General features: G+C 37.9%; 1 protein-coding gene and 1 long non-coding RNA gene across 3 annotated transcripts; one reads left to right on the top strand and one right to left on the bottom strand.

The window, feature by feature from the left end:
• Positions 1-427: 427 nt before the first annotated feature.
• On the top strand, positions 428-7441 carry LOC104121471 (switch 2). 2 transcript variants are annotated; one of them, XM_070181401.1, is made up of 8 exons: positions 428-908; positions 2277-2383; positions 2612-3536; positions 4233-4480; positions 5489-5615; positions 5805-6080; positions 6185-6443; positions 6782-7012. In XM_070181401.1, the coding sequence occupies exons 1-8, from the start codon at positions 528-530 to the stop codon at positions 6811-6813; spliced, it is 2355 nt and encodes a 784-aa protein (XP_070037502.1). In that variant the 5' UTR covers positions 428-527; the 3' UTR covers positions 6814-7012. The 2 variants fall into 2 exon arrangements, with proteins under 2 accessions (XP_070037502.1, XP_009631776.1); XM_009633481.3 differs by having other exon boundaries at positions 432-908; positions 6906-7441.
• An 82-nt stretch (positions 7442-7523) lies between these two features.
• LOC104121472 (uncharacterized) lies at positions 7524-8576 on the bottom strand. The gene is made up of 3 exons (XR_691954.4): positions 8412-8576; positions 7870-7911; positions 7524-7797 (listed from the first exon to the last, which is right to left on the bottom strand). It is a non-coding gene; the product is annotated as an uncharacterized lncRNA (long non-coding RNA).
• Positions 8577-18517: the final 9941 nt, after the last annotated feature.

Raw genomic sequence — 18517 nt, forward strand, 5'->3', positions numbered from 1 at the left:
AATTTTGTTTTAATTTAAAAAAGTCTCTAGGGCTTACACCTCACTAAAAAAATGCGTCTCAAACGCCCGGGCGTATGCCTCTTAAGAATTTCGCCCCACACCATCACTTCGGGGCGTTTTTGGTACGCTTCGCCCCAGGGCTAGCCCCGAAATGCCTTTTAAAATAGTGATGGTAACTTGAAACTGTTTGCATGATGTGATTGTAACTTGAAACTGTTTGCATGATATATATTGTTAATTCCAAATTATTAATTTTTGTTTTTAGTAATTGCTTATTTATTTTGATTTTGTATATTATTGTGTTCTATATTGTTAAATTGTTATTTTCTGTTAGTTTCTATTAAAAAGAACCTAAACAATTAAAAGTGTCTTGTTTCAAATTATTTATTGGAAAAAAAAATGGAGATATGCGGTTGCAAAATTGACGGCTAGAAACAATAAAAGCTCTTCAAATTTGAAAAAGGAAACGAACACTTCCTAACAAATTCTGGAGACGTTGCAAATAATTTCAAGAATTACAATTTCCCATGTCTTTAAACAGCTTCAAGGAGACACTCAAGCCCTGCACTGCAATTCAATCATCTTTCTCACAATCTTCTTCAACAAGTTCGTACAATTTCGACACAAAATCTGTAAACCCTAGAAAACCCCCTAAATCTTCTTTGTCCCAGCAACTTCTACGACTCGAGGATCACACTTCTTTGCTTCAAACTCAACCACCACAAACTCCCAATAAGCAGAACCATTTTGATTTGAAAAGCAAATATGAAAAATCAGAGGAGGAGGAGGAAGAAGAAGAAAAGCCCGTTGGGTTTGGGAGGCCCAAATTGGATTTATTATTGCTAGATCAATCAGGACCTTACGAGCCTTTGGTTCTGTCTTCACCGGGTCAAAAGCCTGTTGTCCAGGTGATTTTTTCACTGGCCCATATAATCAAGATTCAATTTTTTTGAGCCCTTTTAAACTTATAGTTTTTGAAATTGTTGGTTCAATTTCAAAATTACACAAATGGGGTTCTGTTTATATTGGAAAGTTAGTATTTTGAGATCCTGTGCTATTTGCTTATTGATTGTGAATGTGAACATTGTATGCTTTGACTTATTTTGGGCTTCATTTGATTGATAGATTTTTGAGCTAACTCCTTAATTAGAATGTGATTGATCAGATTTCCCTGAATAGAAAAATTAATTTGTTAATGACTGTGGCGGTGCTCTAGTTGGTTTTGCTCAGCACTGTGGTAAGTTGAAAACGATATCTAGACCGTGGTTTTGGTGAATGACTTAGTCCCTTGCTTAAGCTTTGGTTGGATCTCCAAGGAGTTTTAAGGAGGAGGAGACAAACATCTTGAATAAGGAAGGGTGGAAAGATGAATTTTTTTCAATAACCGAGAAATCCTGAGGTCCAGTTGGCTCATAGTTTAAACAACAACAACAACAACGACCCAGTAAAATCCCACAAGTGGGGTCCGGGGAGGGTAGTGTGTACGCAGACCTTACCTCTACCCTGAGGGAGTAGAGAGGTTGTTTCTGATAGACCCTCGGCTCAAGAAGACGAAAAGAGACAATATATCAGTAACATCAACAAAAACCATAGAAATAATAACAAAATCATAAGAACCAGTAAATAGATGGAAAACAAAAACAATAACCAGTAAATAACCTGGCTCATAGTTTGAACCTCGGTGGATAATTGACTTGTCCCTCTACCCTTCTCCCATTAAATATGAGGCTTTAAGTGTTAATGCCATTTGGATTATAATCAAAAGGAGCCAAGGGGGATGGGCTTTTGATATGGATATTTTCCATCTGCTTTTGCAATTTCTCCTCTTATTTATACGGAATACAGATTTTTTCTGCCAAAGGTGGTAATTTTCTTTTTATCTTCATTGTGGAAACAATAGGAACATTCTTCTTTGTTTCTTTTCTTGAGAAGGTTTCAATTTTAACTGAAAGATTGCTCTTTGGTTTTTAGGTTTGTTAGGTAACGACAGACCATTGTCTTCATATTTGGTTAGGAACCATTCAATGTCTTTTGGAGTAAAACCTCTTATCTTCTCTGACCATAAGAATTACTAGATTTCTCAGATAAGTACAACTGTTCTGCCATTTGAGACAGCCCTTTTCCAAATAATGAATCTTGAAACAAAATCAAGAAATAAAAAGAGATGTGGACCATTTTGTTACCTGTTGATATAAATTCATACTTGCTTCTTTACCCAGTTTATGATGTGTAATGATTGACTACATATTTAGCAATTTCCTTTATTTCTTTTTCAGGTTCCAGCATCTATAAACTGTAGGCTTTTGGAGCATCAACGAGCAGGAGTGAAATTTTTGTATAGCTTGTATCAGAATAATCATGGAGGAGTTCTTGGAGATGATATGTGAGTTTTCTTTGTGATTCTCTTTTTGGGTGTTATGGTGGATACTACTTGTTGTATAGTGTTGGCCTAACTTGTACAAGTGATGAGCATCAGCTGTCGGGTCATGTTACGCACAGTCATATACACTTATTAATGCTATTGTAAACTGTCAAATTTTTATATTTTATATTGTGATTATAATGTCTCTTCTCCTTGTCTTTCCTTTTTTATGGCATATGCTTGGAACAGGGGACTTGGTAAAACCATCCAAAGCATTGCATTCTTAGCTGCTGTATTTGGTAAGGATGGAGACTTACCTGAATCAACAGTCTCGAAAGAACACCCAAGAACAAGGGTCCCTGTACTAATAGTTTGTCCCTCTTCTTTGATCCACAACTGGGAAAATGAGTTTTCCAAGTGGGCAACATTTAGTGTTTGCATTTATCACGGGCCAAACCGTGATTTAATGATTGAGAGACTAGAAGCACGTGGAGTGGAGATACTTATAACCAGTTTTGATACATACAGAATCCATGGACACATTTTATCAGATGTTGATTGGGAGATTGTGATTATTGATGAGGCCCATCGGCTTAAGAATGAGAAATCAAAACTGTACAAGGCATGTTTAGCAATTAAGACCCTAAAACGTTATGGTCTTACAGGAACAATAATGCAGAATAAATTAATGGAATTGTTCAATCTGTTCGACTGGGTGATACCCGGTTGCTTGGGGACACGTGAACACTTCCGAGAATTTTACGATGAGCCCCTTAAACATGGTCAGCGATCAAGTGCTCCAGATAGATTTGTTCGAGTTGCTGATGAGCGAAAACAGCACTTAGTATCAGTTCTGCGCAAATATTTGTTAAGAAGGACAAAGGAGGAAACTATTGGACATCTCATGTTGGGGAAGGAAGATAATGTTGTATTTTGTGCAATGAGTGAACTGCAAAAACGGGTTTATCAGAGAATGCTACAGTTACCTGAGGTACGATGCCTTATCAATAAGGATCTCCCTTGTAGTTGTGGAAGCCCTCTCAAGCAAGTCGAATGTTGCAGAAGGACGGTTCCAGATGGTATCATCTGGTCTTACCTTCACAGGGACAATCCAGATGGTTGTGATTCATGCCCTTATTGTGTCGTTCTTCCTTGTCTCATGAAGCTCCAGCAGGTTATCCCTAATGAATTTTCTCTTGGTTGTCTCTTGATAGATCTGTACTATGATTCCTTGATAGTCAATGATGTAGAAAATCTAATCTCAAAGTAAGTTCTCTAGTTTCTTTTAAGGAAAAATGCTGCTCTAGAGATATGTTCCTAAAGTGAAAGAAAATGAGATTAGGTTGCCAGATGCAAAACGAGTCAGACAACATAGAGAAGGAAAATGATGAACATCTAGGAACCCTCAGTTTCAGATGATGCATAAATTAAGTAATTAACCCAAAATTAATTAATTAACCAATGCTGTTTCTACTTATCAACTTGCTATTAGAAGTGGATGCATTGTTGTCTAGCAGAACATGTTAAAAGTGTGATCCTCTTTTTTGGTCTCTGAATTCTGATTTTTAATCTTTCTTCCCTCTTTAAAAAAAAATGTTAATGAAACAAGAGAAAAGAAGACTCGGGAACATTTCTTGAAAATTAAAGAGGAAGAGTACCTCTTACGACCTCAGATCTGCCATTACCTTTAAAAATAATGATTCTTTGTCATATGGTGGAGTATGGGGTGGACATAACCATGTTATTTCATTCGACTTTCTAGTTATTTGCAACATTGGTACCCCTCAATCCTATTTACTTTTCTTTTGAAATTATTTTCCGTCCCTCTTTCATCATTTTGTATCCTCACTTTTTGGAGCTCTCTGAGCAGATAAGCAATCACTTGGAGCTTATCAAGCCTAATCCAAGGGATGATCCAGATAAACAAAGAAAAGATGCAGAATTTGCTGCTGCTGTATTTGGTAAGGACATTGATTTGGTAGGAGGGCATACTCAGAATAAGAGTTTCTTGGGCTTAAGTAATGTTGAACATTGCGGGAAAATGAGAGCATTGGAGAAACTAATGTCCTCTTGGGTTTCACAAGGTGACAAGATTCTTCTTTTCAGCTATTCTGTAAGGTACTTTATCAATATTCAGTTCTTTTATCCTTTTGAGTGACTGAAACATGCAAATGCTTGCAAAAAGCTAGGTGCTTGGCTAACAAATATAATTACTCCTTTTTGTGATGGAGATAAAAACGCCATATTATTTTGTATTTTAAGGCGTTGAGGCAGTTCCTTTTGTTGTTGTCTTCAGTCATGATTGTCATTTGATTACTTTTTATGATGATATCTTAAATTCTCTATCAATATTTCTCTTCCTCAGTTATCGTCTATCACATTATGTCAATTCAAAAGAGTGCATGAGTAAGAGCTTTTTTCCTGCTTTATTTGATATTAGACCAGCTGAGTTTTGTTGTTGGAGATATGTCGAAATTAATTACACTAATGGGCTAACTAGTTTAAGGAATATTTTTAGTAATAGTCTAATGACTATCTTCTTGAAGATAGTACTTCTAACCAATTGAGAGATGGGACTTCTCTAAATTTAAAACATTTAGCCTTCTGATTTTGTGTGAGTTTTAATTTATGGGTTTCTCTTTTCCTTTCCTTTTATAAAATTGTAAAGTTGTTTTTATTTCTATCTGATCTTCCAAATTGAAGAAAGGTCAATGCACATTATCTGATTGTTTAACAATTGCTGTTTGATTTTTGCTAGCCTAACCCCTATCTTGGATTAGAATTAGAGCAGCATCACAAAAACTTCCGATCTGATCTCTGGTAGTGGTGCACTGTTATGACAACCTGAGGGCTGTGAATGGTTTTAATGAGGATCTCCATCTTTTTTTGCTTTTTGGGATAAGTAGGATCCGTCTCTTCTTATGAGGCTTACTAGATGTATATCCCTTTTTCTCTTGTTTTGCAACTCCGTTACTGTGGAATCTGAAAAACAGCAAGAGTCACCCAAGGATCTGTTTTATGCTTATAGAAATATATATGTTGCGTTTATTGCATAGCTTTTCAGGCATGTCTTATCTTTTCTCTAGTCTTAATTCCCTTCTTTTTAAAAATAATTGTCCTGAGCAGGATGCTGGACATACTTGAGAAATTTATTATACGCAAAGGCTATGGCTTTTCAAGGCTTGATGGTTCCACCCCAACTGGCCTGCGCCAGTCTCTAGTCGACGACTTCAACTCTAGTCCTAGCAAACAGGTAGATTTTTGAATCAATCAACTCTTCCAATCCCAAATTAGTTGGGGGTTGGCTATATGAATCCTCTGCATCCAGTTGTGCTCTATTCAGGCCCATTCCTCTTTATTAATATGGAATAGAACAATTTTAGTAATATTAAACTTTACTTCTCTTTATCATTTCTGTAATTTTAAGTTGTTCTCATCTTAGGTGTTCCTTATATCAACAAAAGCTGGTGGACTTGGCCTCAACCTCGTTAGTGCAAATCGTGTAGTGATATTTGATCCAAATTGGAATCCTGCCCAAGATTTGCAGGCCCAGGACAGATCATTCCGATTTGGACAGAGGCGGCATGTTGTTGTTTTCCGCCTACTTGCGGCCGGTTCTCTTGAAGAACTTGTTTACACTCGTCAGGTCTACAAACAGCAGTTATCAAACATTGCTGTCTCTGGAAAAATGGAAAAACGCTATTTCGAGGGAGTTCAGGTTGAAAATTACTTTTCTTTGTTTGTTTCCTCGGGTTAAATTTTTTTTTTTCTGTACCATTCTTCCAGTTGGAAATGATTACTTATTCAGACTGCAACTTTCAGGATTGTAAGGAGTTTCAAGGGGAGCTATTCGGTATCTGCAATCTTTTCAGAGATCTATCTGACAAACTCTTCACAAGTGAGATCATTGAATTACATGAAAACAAGAGAAAGGAAGATGGAACTCATTCAAAACAGGATTTGAGTGGGATGTATTTTGTTCCTGAGAAAGAAATAACTACAGCATCTTTGGTGGCACCTGAAAGCAGTAAACATAAAGAAGAGGAGGGCAGAGCAGTTGCTCCAATGCTTGAACACCTCGGTGAGTTCATCTTTTGTTTGTTTCTGATAAATTAGAATTGCTCTGAAGGTCCATTGTGGAAAGGCAACAGGAAAGAAAAGAATGGTAATTATGGAGGCACCCAAAGTAAAAAAATTCTCTAAAAGAAGAGGAAGGTCAATATTGTTCTAGCTCTAGGTATTGATCGCACTGAATGGAAAGAAGGAAAATATTACTTGGTTATTTGATAAGATAGAACTAAGAGGATCGATGTAGTTCTTTTAAGAAATCTGCTATACTGTTCTTACCTTAAGATTCTCGAAGCTGTTGAAATGGTTGACAATCTTTTATCTTTTATTTTCCTTTTCTTTTTTTGGCAGCAATATTGAAGTTCTTTCTTCACCTCAATTAACTGGCTGATGTCTCTTTACAAAAACAAAATTGTAGGATACAGATATACAATGGCATTGATCTTTATTGCTCATTTGACCTTTTGATGCCCAGGTATTGTATATGCTCATCGGTTTGAAGACATTGTTGACCTTGGACCAGCAGTGACGAAAGAGAAAAAAGAACAGACTGTGCATCTAAATAATGCTCCAGGGCAGCCAGAGTGTTCAACCGTTGGGAAGAGGAAATCAGATGCCATAACTGGGAAGGAGAATGTAGGAACTGGCAATCCTATAAAGATGCGCAAAAAGAACCAATTTAGCCTCATTGCCTGTTTCATGGGCATGGAAGAGGTTCAGTTTAGCAAATGGCTCTTATCTGCAACTCCAGCAGAGCGTGAAAAGGTACTAAAAGATTATCATAAGGAGAAAGGATAAAATTCATGACTTTTATGACAACTTGTAACTTCTGTAACATATATTCTGTACAGGTGCTTCTTTTTTCTTTTCTTTCTTTTATATACTCCACTTCTTAGTGTGTACAGGAAAGCGTTTAGGCTGTCCATTGTATGTGTATCTTCATTGTTTTAGAGTATAAACAGTTCACACTTGAATAAATAGGGAGATAATACTAGTCCAAAGTTAGTACAATCTTGTTCGCTATTGCTCTGAGCATCTGGATGTCTGGTATCCACCTATTTGTTCAACAACACCCCCTCCCCTCCCCTCCCGCTAATGTAGACTTTCACTTCATAAAGGATTATTGCATCTACTTTCTCTGCAACTTGAATCTGAGATTGTCTATGTTGGATTGATATCTTGGGAACATTGTGTTTCTATGATACTACACATAAGCTGTACGGTTGACTTCTTCATGAAGAAAAATAATTTGCAGTTAATTCCTCTGCATCTTGAACCTTGATACTGGCTTTGAGCCGCGACTGACTGAGCACCCTTGGATTGATATCAATATCAGTTGTGTTCTCTATGATACCACCAGTAAAAGGCTGCAAGAGGATATTGTCAGATACCGATCCCCTTAATATATCAATTCATCTTATAATCGTGCAAGAATGTACCTTACTACTGTCAAAGTGTGGTTTGGAAGGACGAGCAGCAGCCTGTAAGAAAAACATTCAGTGTATATTTCTATAGTTCTTAACTCTGGAAAGATGCACGCAGAAAAACATATTGTTATGTTGAAGATAATAGAGCAATATTGGGCGGAAAAGATGCACGATACGGTAATGTTATGTTGAAGAAGATGGAGCAATATCAGCATACTTCAACCAATTAGCTCGAGCTGCCACACCAGCAAAGAGATGAACGCGGTGCACAGTGTTTTTGGTGCTAGGGATTAAGATTATGTTATGAACAGAAATAAGCACCTAGTCCTTTTCTCTCTACATATAAACGTTTTTCATGAGGGGAAAAGGCAGGCGGAGGGGAATGATGTAGTTGCAATAAAAATAAAAATGACATTGTAGCCCTGTCACCACAAAGAAAACAAAGAAAGAACAAGCTGGAACAGCGAGAAATGAGATAGTGAAAGTAATGCAGGTGGACTGGAACAGCAATGGCCCTGTCCAGGTAAGAACAAATAAAAGGCATAGAATCGTACTTTGTTTTCAGCTATAAGAAGAGCCTTAACATCCTCCCTCGCTTGTGGTTCTGTTGGAGCATTCACCGTCAAATTGGACTTGCCATAAGCTAGATTCCCAGTTAAGCAGTTTTCTGATACAATGCAATCTTTTAAGAGAAGCAGAAAAAGAATACAGGAACTTGCAAATTCAATAATCCTCGGGATAAGAAAATTTGAGAAACTGGTAAAGTTTACTCATCGTTTCAAATGAAAGTTTTACCATGACATTCCTCTGAGAATTCAATTATGGAATGTTGCTAGTCGCCACTCTTGATTAGTATATTGATGTGATCAATTTACTATCGGCTTAGTATTGAACCTATGGGGTCGCACACTAACGAGTGTTCTGATCTTTGCTAAAGAATTAATTATTTTATTATTTGATAATTAAATTAAAAAAATTTAATTAGTCAAATAAATTTAGTTATTAGTCCAAATAAAATATTATTATATTTCTTACTAGCACAGATGATATAATTAATATTGTGAACAAATTGAAGTTTTTTATTTGGAATAGAAAATTAAATTGTATCTCTTGGTTAAGATATATATAATTAATACTTATTTTATATAATAGATGTTATATAAAATATTAATTAAGAAAGAAGCTTGGTGGAAACATTGTCAAGTGAATTTGGATTCACATGAAAGTCCAACATGTGGGCAGCCACAATCCCATTTAGAGTGCAATTCAATTTTTCAATAATAGTAAACTTACTTTTGGTTTAGACAAGAATCCAAATTTGAATTGTATTGGAAAGTCAAAGCAGCCACAATCCCATTTAGGATTCAATTTTTCAACAATAACAACTTACTTTCGGTTTAGAATTGCACAAAAGTTCACCGCCTCTAACCTTTCCTTTGATATAGTGAAAATGACTTTCAGAGGTTATAAATAAGTCCAATTGACATGAAAATCCATGGTGAAAATAATACTTTTAAGAAGCCACAAAATTAAGAGAAAAACGTACAAGAACAGTTCTCGTCGTGCAACTTTCGGTAGTCTTGAGAAGAAAAATCACTTTGTGAAAGTGTGAGTGCAATACAAAGCCAAGAGAGAAAATAATATTACAAGAAAGGTGTTTCTTGTTCTTTTACTTTTGAGTTGAGATTTTTCTGAAAAGTTTTAACATAATATTTTCATTTAATTTGTTCACGGGTTAATTGATCAAAGAGTTGATAGCAAGAATCAGTCTCTGTGTGGATACGTATAGAGTTTTCGCACTATCGAAGAATTTTTAAACGAGATTCTCTTCACCAGGTATGTCTTAGATCCGATCTTTAATATGTAAACACGAAAAGATCTGCCTAGAATTATTATTATATTCCGTTGCGTGTTATGAACACCTCCATCATTCCTACAACCACATGTCAAATACAATTTATCAACAATTCAAAAGCATAAAATTCACGCACTCCAAAAGTCAAATTTTGTAATTAAGTTCAATAACATGCAACTGACCTCTGAGCTTTTTATTTCTTCTTCCAAGATTTCATGACCTGGGATGACATCAGATCCAGCTATACCTAGCTCTTCTGCATTGATACTTTCAGCTTCTTCTTCCTATTTTTCTAGTTCAGCAATCCGGGATAATATGCAACCATATTCTTCATCTTCAGAAGAAATAGGAAGCCCAAGTCCCACGATGCCTGAGTTTTAAGATTAGAAAGTTTTCAGTGTTTGAAAAGAAGTCGGAACTCTTCATCACATCAGCGGAAGATTACTTCAGAAAGCCGTCCTCGCAACACAGGGAGCAGAATGTCCCCTCTCTGCGCGCAATGCAAAGCCACACATGCATGTATATGTTGAAAATACATCCCCTAGGTAATTACACTTAAGATAGTGGTTCGTAAAAGGACATTAGAAAGCTTGATGTCATAGCATACATAATACCTTCCATAGATGACTGAGCCATAACTTTAATTAGACATTTTACAAAATTTATAAATAGCATCCTGCCAGTGGAAATATTTAAAGATGCTTTATACCAATAAAAAGATCATAAATAGCAGATTGATAAAATCAACATTAATTCGATTAGTTGTAGGTAAGACATAAATCAATAACATATGGAACATACCTATTGCAGACACCTTTTCAGGAGAAGTTTGCTTCACATAGTCTTCTATCTATCAATTAATTCGCACCAATAGGCAAGTCAATGTCAGACTAAGAACTCAAGTTTATGCATTTCTCAAATTCAAGTTCAACACACGACGAGCGCAAAACACAAAATAAATTATTGCTAGCCGGTCAAAGATAGTATTGTTAAATTATCGTCTCCATAGGGATAAGATTTAAACATTGTTCGAATAATTTTTAGTTAATTACTATTTAGAAAAATTAACACTTGATTGAATGATTATCAACTACGATTAACTACTAAAAATTAAGCAGTTATCGATTGACCACGGAAGACAACAGTTGAGCAACAAAGAAATATCAGTTAGAGAAATAAGGATAATTGACTAGACATGTGCAAGATAATTGACTCGCAATCCAATTCTTGAGTAATTCACTCTATAACACTGTTGATTTTCACGAATTCACCAGATAATCAGATTATAATTGAAGTTTAAGTTCCTCTTTCGATTAAATTTTAATTTCAATAAATAATCCAATTGAAGCACGGTGAATAATTGCAACGAATAAAATGATGGTTTTATTCTAAAGGGTAACTTCTCACGAATATTTTCCTATTTTCTAGTTTGATTAATAATTCAAGAGGCTCTTTCGATTACCTAGTTGAATCACAAATTTAAACTAGAGCATAAGATGTAAAGAAATTCAATATAAAGCTCCTCTTTCGCACAAAATAATAAACAACTTCACAATACCAGTTAAAGCTCCATCAATTAATTCAAGCAATTGTCAAGAATCGAATCTCTAATCGAATTATTAATACGCCGTGTTTGTAACACCCTAAGGGAAACTACTCCATAGCAATGGAAAAATTCATCTCAATAAGGTATAAAAACATAGAAAACATCAATACTAATGATTCGATACAAACTACCGTATTGCACCAATTGTTGGTTGAAATCTTGATGAATTCTTGTGTCTTTTTGCCTTAGTTGCTTCTCAATTATTTTGTAGGTCAAAAAGTTCCTTCAAAAATATAATTTTGGTGTATTTATACCGTGTATAAGTGGATCCGGACAAAACTACCATTTCCAAGCCGAAACAGAAAAATACTCTGAGAAAATTGAACAGGCGCGGCACGCCACGCGTCGCGCCTTTTCTGTCAGGGCAGGCACATTGCACTGTTGCGTCATGCCTCGCGGCACCCCCACACGGCGTGGTAGTGAAAATTTCTCAGAGTAATTGTTTTCATGCACTTTTTGATTTCCAAACTTGGCCCTCGATCCCCGAATGCGAACCCAGTTTAATTCCTTGGGCTTTTACTCAGACTTCAAAGCTCCAATTTATTTTTTTAACTTGCAATCACTTCCTGTAAGGCATAAAACATATAATAAGTGTAATTCACGATCATTTAAACTCAAACACAAGTAAAATACAGTAATTAGAGTGCAAAATATGGGTTTCTAGCCTACCATCAACACCCCACACTTAAACCATTGCTCGTCCTCGAGCAATCAAACTACACTTCATATAGAGACATCAAACAATCTTTATAACGCATCATGCCAAGAATATTCAAAGCAGACTAAGCACCATATCATAACATCCTAGCCTCAAAACTCAACTCACAAGCACCACACATTTTTCATAACCTGCTCACATATTCTAACACAGAGGCCAAAGTCATTACCTTTCCTTCGCAAACCATGTGCCCTCACACCAAAAATAAAGAGTAGTTTCAGACACAATTCAAGAACGAATAGGAACTCAAGATAGAAAGAATTCACTCAATCTCATAATTAAAATTCATGTGCCACAGAAAATGTACCATAGGCTTGTCCGTAGTGTAATACCCTACTAATTGAGCTCATTCAGTCAAATATCAAGTAGGACTTTAATTGATTGTAATGTAAGCTTCGGAACGGGTAGAATACTTTGGATATAATTACTACACCTCCCTGAGCACTTTAATACATACAATTCACAATCTAAACTCCACCCTTATGTTGAACCAAACCCCAACCTTCACATTATAATAATGGCACCTCCCAATTGCTTTAAGCATAAATATATCAAGAACTACCACTAGCAAGGAATAGTTTTTCCACAAAATACATACAAACACCTTTTTTTCTTTCTTCTTATCTTCTGATTTTTTCTTCTTCTTTTGAGCAATTTATTTTTTTCTTTTCTTTTTTAATTCCCTACAAGTGGCTCTCACTTATTCAAAACAGTGCACCTTTCTCCTATTATTCTCAGTTCCACTCAAAAACCCCGACCATACCTCAACGTAGCTTTTAACAAGCTCATAACAACTTCAAGTGCTCAAGAGAGGTAAAAGGTTCAAATAGATAGCCAATTCAAACAAAAAAGGGGTTAGGCTTGTAGTGTGGTTGTGAAAGAAAATAGGATTATAGACTCAAAGAGGCTAACTAAGATACACAACAATTAGGCGGGTCACAAGCATATATCTTACTCAACAAAAAAATACCTATATCACTTCCTAGACTGAATAGGACTTCTATTTCGCTTTGTAAATATACGTAGCAAGTTCTAGACATCAACTAACATGCACAGAATATCAACAAAAATCTCACTCACACCATGGCACATAACTCACTTAGGATCGGATCTATCCCGACTCTCTAGTCAAAGCAATTAAGTAAGGTCGAGATAAAATAAATTAAGGTACTTATACACAAGTCAAGAACTGAGCCTAAGCGTTACAACTAAGGCACTCATCACTCTCAAGGCATACGTAGTCAAGGAAAACTGCTTCCAACTAGCAACATGACCCACAAATGATTTTATTCCTATAAAAAGAAAAAAAACTAACTACACCTAGTTCAAGTAAAACCCTTGAAAAAGAACCGTGGCACAAAAAAAATCAAGGGAGAATTATTACACTATCTAAGAAACAAAAACAGAAATAAAAGACATTTTTTTGGATTTTTAAATTTTTTTGATTTTTTTTCTCGTTCGACTTCAAATCCCTCAAGAAGCAAGTCGACAAAATCCATCGTCAAAACTAAACAATTATAATTATTAACTATTACATGCCAAATGAGAATTTAGATTTACAATTACAGACCAAATTATCTAACAAAGCAAGAAATAAAGCCAAATGGCAAATAAGACAAATAGGGGCACCCCACACTTAAGAGATTGCATTGTCCCCAACACAAAAATCGCAGAAACAAGAGTGAAAAAGGTGAGTGCCTGAGGCCCTTGGCCTAATCATCATCACCCTCAAAGGTGTGCAAGTATTCCTCATCATCAGAAGAGACGGAGTTCACGTCCTTATCATGTGGAAATTGTCCTCCCGCAGCCAGACCCAGCCACTGCTGAGTAACAGCAGAGCGGGGATGATCCCGCTGCAGCTCAGCCAAGTCCGTCTCCCCTCTATTAGAGCGAAGGCGCATATAAGCAAACATTAGTTGCAGTGTCTCCTTGATATGAAGCAACCTCTGGTCCGTAGTAACAATAAGAGTAGCAGGAGGGTCTATCACAGCCGTGACATAAAATGCCTTAATAGGCCGCGACATCGGGATCATCCGATCATAATGAAACTCCTCCTTCACGTGGTGCATCTGTAGCAGCCAGGTGATCATACTCAGGTAATATAAGCGGCGGTCCCCAAATGAGCGCACCCGAGCCATGCTCCAACATGATCTTGCCAAGATCGAATCTCATCCTGGTCAAGAAGGCATATATCAGACACACCTTCATCCTTGAGATATCATTGTCACTATGGGTAGGACTAATTTTGGCATTGATCAGCCGCAGAAGAACCCTGGTTGGACACTGGAATGTGCTCTTTTTCATATCCTTGTGGTACTCATTGGAATCCCACATCCATGTGGCAGAAAAGTCAGCTCCATATAGTTGTCACCGACTATTAGGATAGTCAGGCGACGAAGGAACCACTGAAACAACTTGTGGGAGTCCGTGAACCCTATAATCTGATTGATCACCTGGGAGGAGAAGGGGATAACTTTACCTTGCACCCCCACCTCATATATAACATCCATACTGGCATCAGGATGCCAGTTAACATAAAACTCCTTCACTAAGTTCACGTTCACCATATCACTGGGATGGAACAAACTCTCAAAGCCCAACACCTGAATGTTGTATATCTCATTGTATTTTTGAGACAACTTTCCATCATCTATATTGACCTCGGACTCCGGGTTCATAGCAAGGACGAACGTCTTGAACCAATGTCTAGCGTGAGTTTGGACAACCCGAATACCAAACATGCACTCTAGGACCTCGTCAACATACGGGTCAATGTGCTCTATTTTCTCCTCCACTGGGGCAGCGGGCGGTGCCTGCCTACCTCCTCTCCGTCTACTATATGCAAACCTAGAGGAATCAGTGTTAGCACATTTACTGAGACGGCGAGACATTGTATCTGCACAAGACAAAAAACGACAGTCTTTCTTATTTCCCCGACCTCTTTCCCCTTATTCTCTTACTCTTTCTTCTTCCATTCCTTTCTAAATCCTCTCAAAATTCACCCAAAATCCTCTCTTCTTCTTTAACTTCTTCCGCACTAAATTTCCACTGCCTCTATCCCCCCTCAAGGTAAGTTCATCTTCTTCTCTTTCTCTTTCTGTTATTAGTTAGTGGTAATATGTAGGTTGTTTGGAGTATAATTTCCCTTAACCCTAAGTAATTTTGTTTTTGACCATCCTATAGTTATATTTTTCACAAGTTGGCCGAATTGAAATGTCACGACCCAAAATCTAACCGTCGTGATGGTACCTATCGTAGAACTAAGCAAACCACAACTCAACATCTCAACACAGAAAAATCTTTGAACATAAAGACGGAAGCAATTTAATAATTTAGGAAAGCCATTTGAAAACAGAAATATCCAAAATACGATACAATCCATCCCAAAATCGGGGTGTCACAGAGTACATGAGCGTCTAAATCAGAATACAGTCCACTACAGTGTCTAGAGAAATAAACTGAAAATACAACTAGTGATAAAAAAGGAGAGTCATGGCCTGCAAATGTCATGCAGCTACCTTGGTAGTCTTCGAACTCTGAAGCCGCAATCAGTAGCCGCCGCCGTGACCAAAAATGCCTGGATCTGCACACGAGGTGCAGGGAGTAACGTGAGTACATCCAACTCAGTAAGTAACAAGTCCAAACTTTGGACTGAAAGGTAGTGACGAACTTAACCGGTACAGATAAAATAGAAATAACTTAACAGAAACGTAGGCATGCTGCTTTCAAATTAAATAGGCAACTCAAAACAGTAAAGTGAAGCAGATCCGAACAGTGTAAAGAATATAACTTTGCTATATCTACATGCCAATGCACATGATGTATGTGATGCACCATGCTATCAGCCTCATGTGCTCACACTCTCGAATGCTCAACTACTTGGTAATGTATATGGCCCATATGGCCCAGGGAAGATCCATCCCGGAACATATACATCACTGACTATAAGTCACCCAGTACCGAGTAAGGACAATCCAGCCCTGTGGAGAACATTCATCTCCAGTTATCAAGTACTTCGGAAAAGATCCATGTCCAGGGAAGATCCATCCCTCAATAGTATCAACTGCGCTCACTAGGGGGGGTGTACAGACTCCAGAGGGGCTCCTACAGTCCAAGCGCTATCATAAAATCAGTATAACTGCTGCGGGTTGCAGCCCGATCCCATAAATGTCACTCATAATCAGGCTCTCAACCTCACTCAATCATCAATATCTCCAATCTCACTCACGGGCTCACAATATCATGGAAACTAGCCCGAAATAATAATATGATGTATCAATAAATAACAACTGAGACTGAGATATGATATGAAATGCATGAACATGACTGAGTATGTAATATCAATGAAACCAGTGAGATGACAGCAAGAAACGACCAATAGGGGTCCCAACAGTACCGGCATAAAGCCTAAACATGATATCTAGCATGATTGACAGCTCAATTACTTTATCATATGATGAAAACACGGATATCAACCAGATAGAGTCACTATACAGTGCCATGGAATCAATCAAGCCACAATTCCCACGGTGCACGCCCGCACACCCGTCACTTGGTATGTGCGTCACCTCAATACCAATCGCATAACACATAGTTCGGGGTTTCGAACCCTCAGAACCAAGTTTGAAAGTGTTACTTACCTCAAACCGAGCAGATCCTTACGTCCAAATGCCTTTGCCTCTCAAATCGGTCTCCAAATGTCCCGTATCTAGCCACAGGTAATACAATACAATCAATATAGACTAAAGGGATCAATTCCACAAGAAAATTCCTAAATTATAGCCAAAAATCTGAAATCGGCTCAAACCGGCCTCCGGGACGACTCACAACACCCGAAAGCCCATTCACTCACGAGTCTAACCATACAAAATTTATCAAAATCCGATATCAAATGGTCATTCAAATCCCCTAAACTCACTCTCCAATTTTCAAGTCCTAAATCCCCAAATTTCACTTCAAAATCTCACTAATTAGGTGGAGAAATCAGTGGGGAAACAAGTTTTGTGATCCAAAATGAGTACAAAAATCTTACCTCAATAATCACCTCGAAATTCTTTCTCCAAAATCGCCTAAGTCCGAGTCCAAAATGTTGAAACAAGATAAAAATCGCGAACCCTTGCTTTTAAACCTTCTGCCCAGTCTTTTCGCACCTGCGGAACCGCTCCTGCGCAAAAACATCCGCACTTGCGGAACCCACTAAAAACACTAGGCTCGCACCTGCGCTCCAGGTCTCACACATGCGGAGTCGCTCCTGCGGCCCTTCGTCCGCTTTTGCGGAAATGCAAAACTTTTCCTTTTTCCCATCTGCGGACTCGTAGATGCGCATCCTTTCTCGCACCTGCGCCCCTTCCCTTCCTGGCCTTGCCCGCATCTGCCTCCACTTCACTTATGCGTGTCCGAACCTGCGGTTCCCCACTCGCAGGTGCGATTACACCAGCTGGAACAACACTTCAGCTATCCTTCAACATCAAACTTTGATCCGTTAACCACCCGAAATCAACCCGAGGTCCCCGGGAGCTCAACCAAACATACCAACAAGTCTTATTACATGCTACGAACTTAGTCAAATCCTTTAATCACTTCGAACAACACGAATTACACACGAATTCAAGCCTAATAAACTTTGAAATTTCCAAATTCTACAAACGACGTCAAAACCTATCAAATCATGTCTGATTGACCCCAAATTTTGCATACAAGTCATAAATGACACCACAAACCTACTCCAAGTTCCGGAATTCCAATCCAACCTCGATATCAAAAAGTCAACCCCCCGGTCAAACTTCCCAAAATTCGACTTTCACCATTTCAATCCTAAATTAGCTACGAACCTCAAATTCACAGTCTGGGCATGCTCCTAAGTCCAAAATCACCCAACAGAGCTAATGGAACCGACGGAACTCCATTTCGGAGTAGTCTTCACACAATTCCGACTACGGACAAAATCTTAAGACATAAGCTTCCGTTTTATGGACTAAGTGTCCCAAAACACTACGAAACCAAAAACAAGACCTCCCGGCAAGTCACATAAGCAGGAACAGATACGGGGAAAGCAGTAAATAGGGGATCGGGACTAATACACTAAAAACGACCAGCCGGATCGTTACATCCTCCCCCACTTAAACATAACATGCCAAGAGTTATTTTGCAAGCCACCAAATCACTATTCCATCTTACTACGCACGTACCCGGGCGTGATCCCACGTCACCCTATCCCATATAGGTTTGATAACACCACATAACTGAAATTTCTTAATTCTACCTAGCCTGCAACCCTTAGAATCCAATTTCCAACATCCGGAATTTCTTATAAGGTCAGAATCCCACAACCTACACACTGTATAAGTCTGAACAAGCTGTACCAAAAGCCATAACCATAACTCAAATACTCAAAACTCAAATACCACATAGCTCAAATGCTCGAAGCAATGATTTCTAATCACCGTAGCTGCTCGAAATAACCCCATGCCGGTAATAAACC

This window comes from Nicotiana tomentosiformis, chromosome 7 (genome assembly GCF_000390325.3).
Source record: "Nicotiana tomentosiformis chromosome 7, ASM39032v3, whole genome shotgun sequence".
In the NCBI taxonomy this organism is placed as follows: Eukaryota; Viridiplantae; Streptophyta; class Magnoliopsida; order Solanales; family Solanaceae; genus Nicotiana; species Nicotiana tomentosiformis.

Bases quoted from the DNA above. Each gene is read 5' to 3' on its own strand.
- LOC104121471 (XM_009633481.3), top strand. From the start codon at position 528: ATGTCTTTAAACAGCTTCAAGGAGACACTCAAGCCCTGCACTGCAATT. The intron at 2,384-2,611 runs GTGAGTTTTCTT...TGCTTGGAACAG, and splicing joins GGAGTTCTTGGAGATGATAT to GGGACTTGGTAAAACCATCC. The intron at 5,616-5,804 runs GTAGATTTTTGA...TTCTCATCTTAG, and splicing joins ACTCTAGTCCTAGCAAACAG to GTGTTCCTTATATCAACAAA.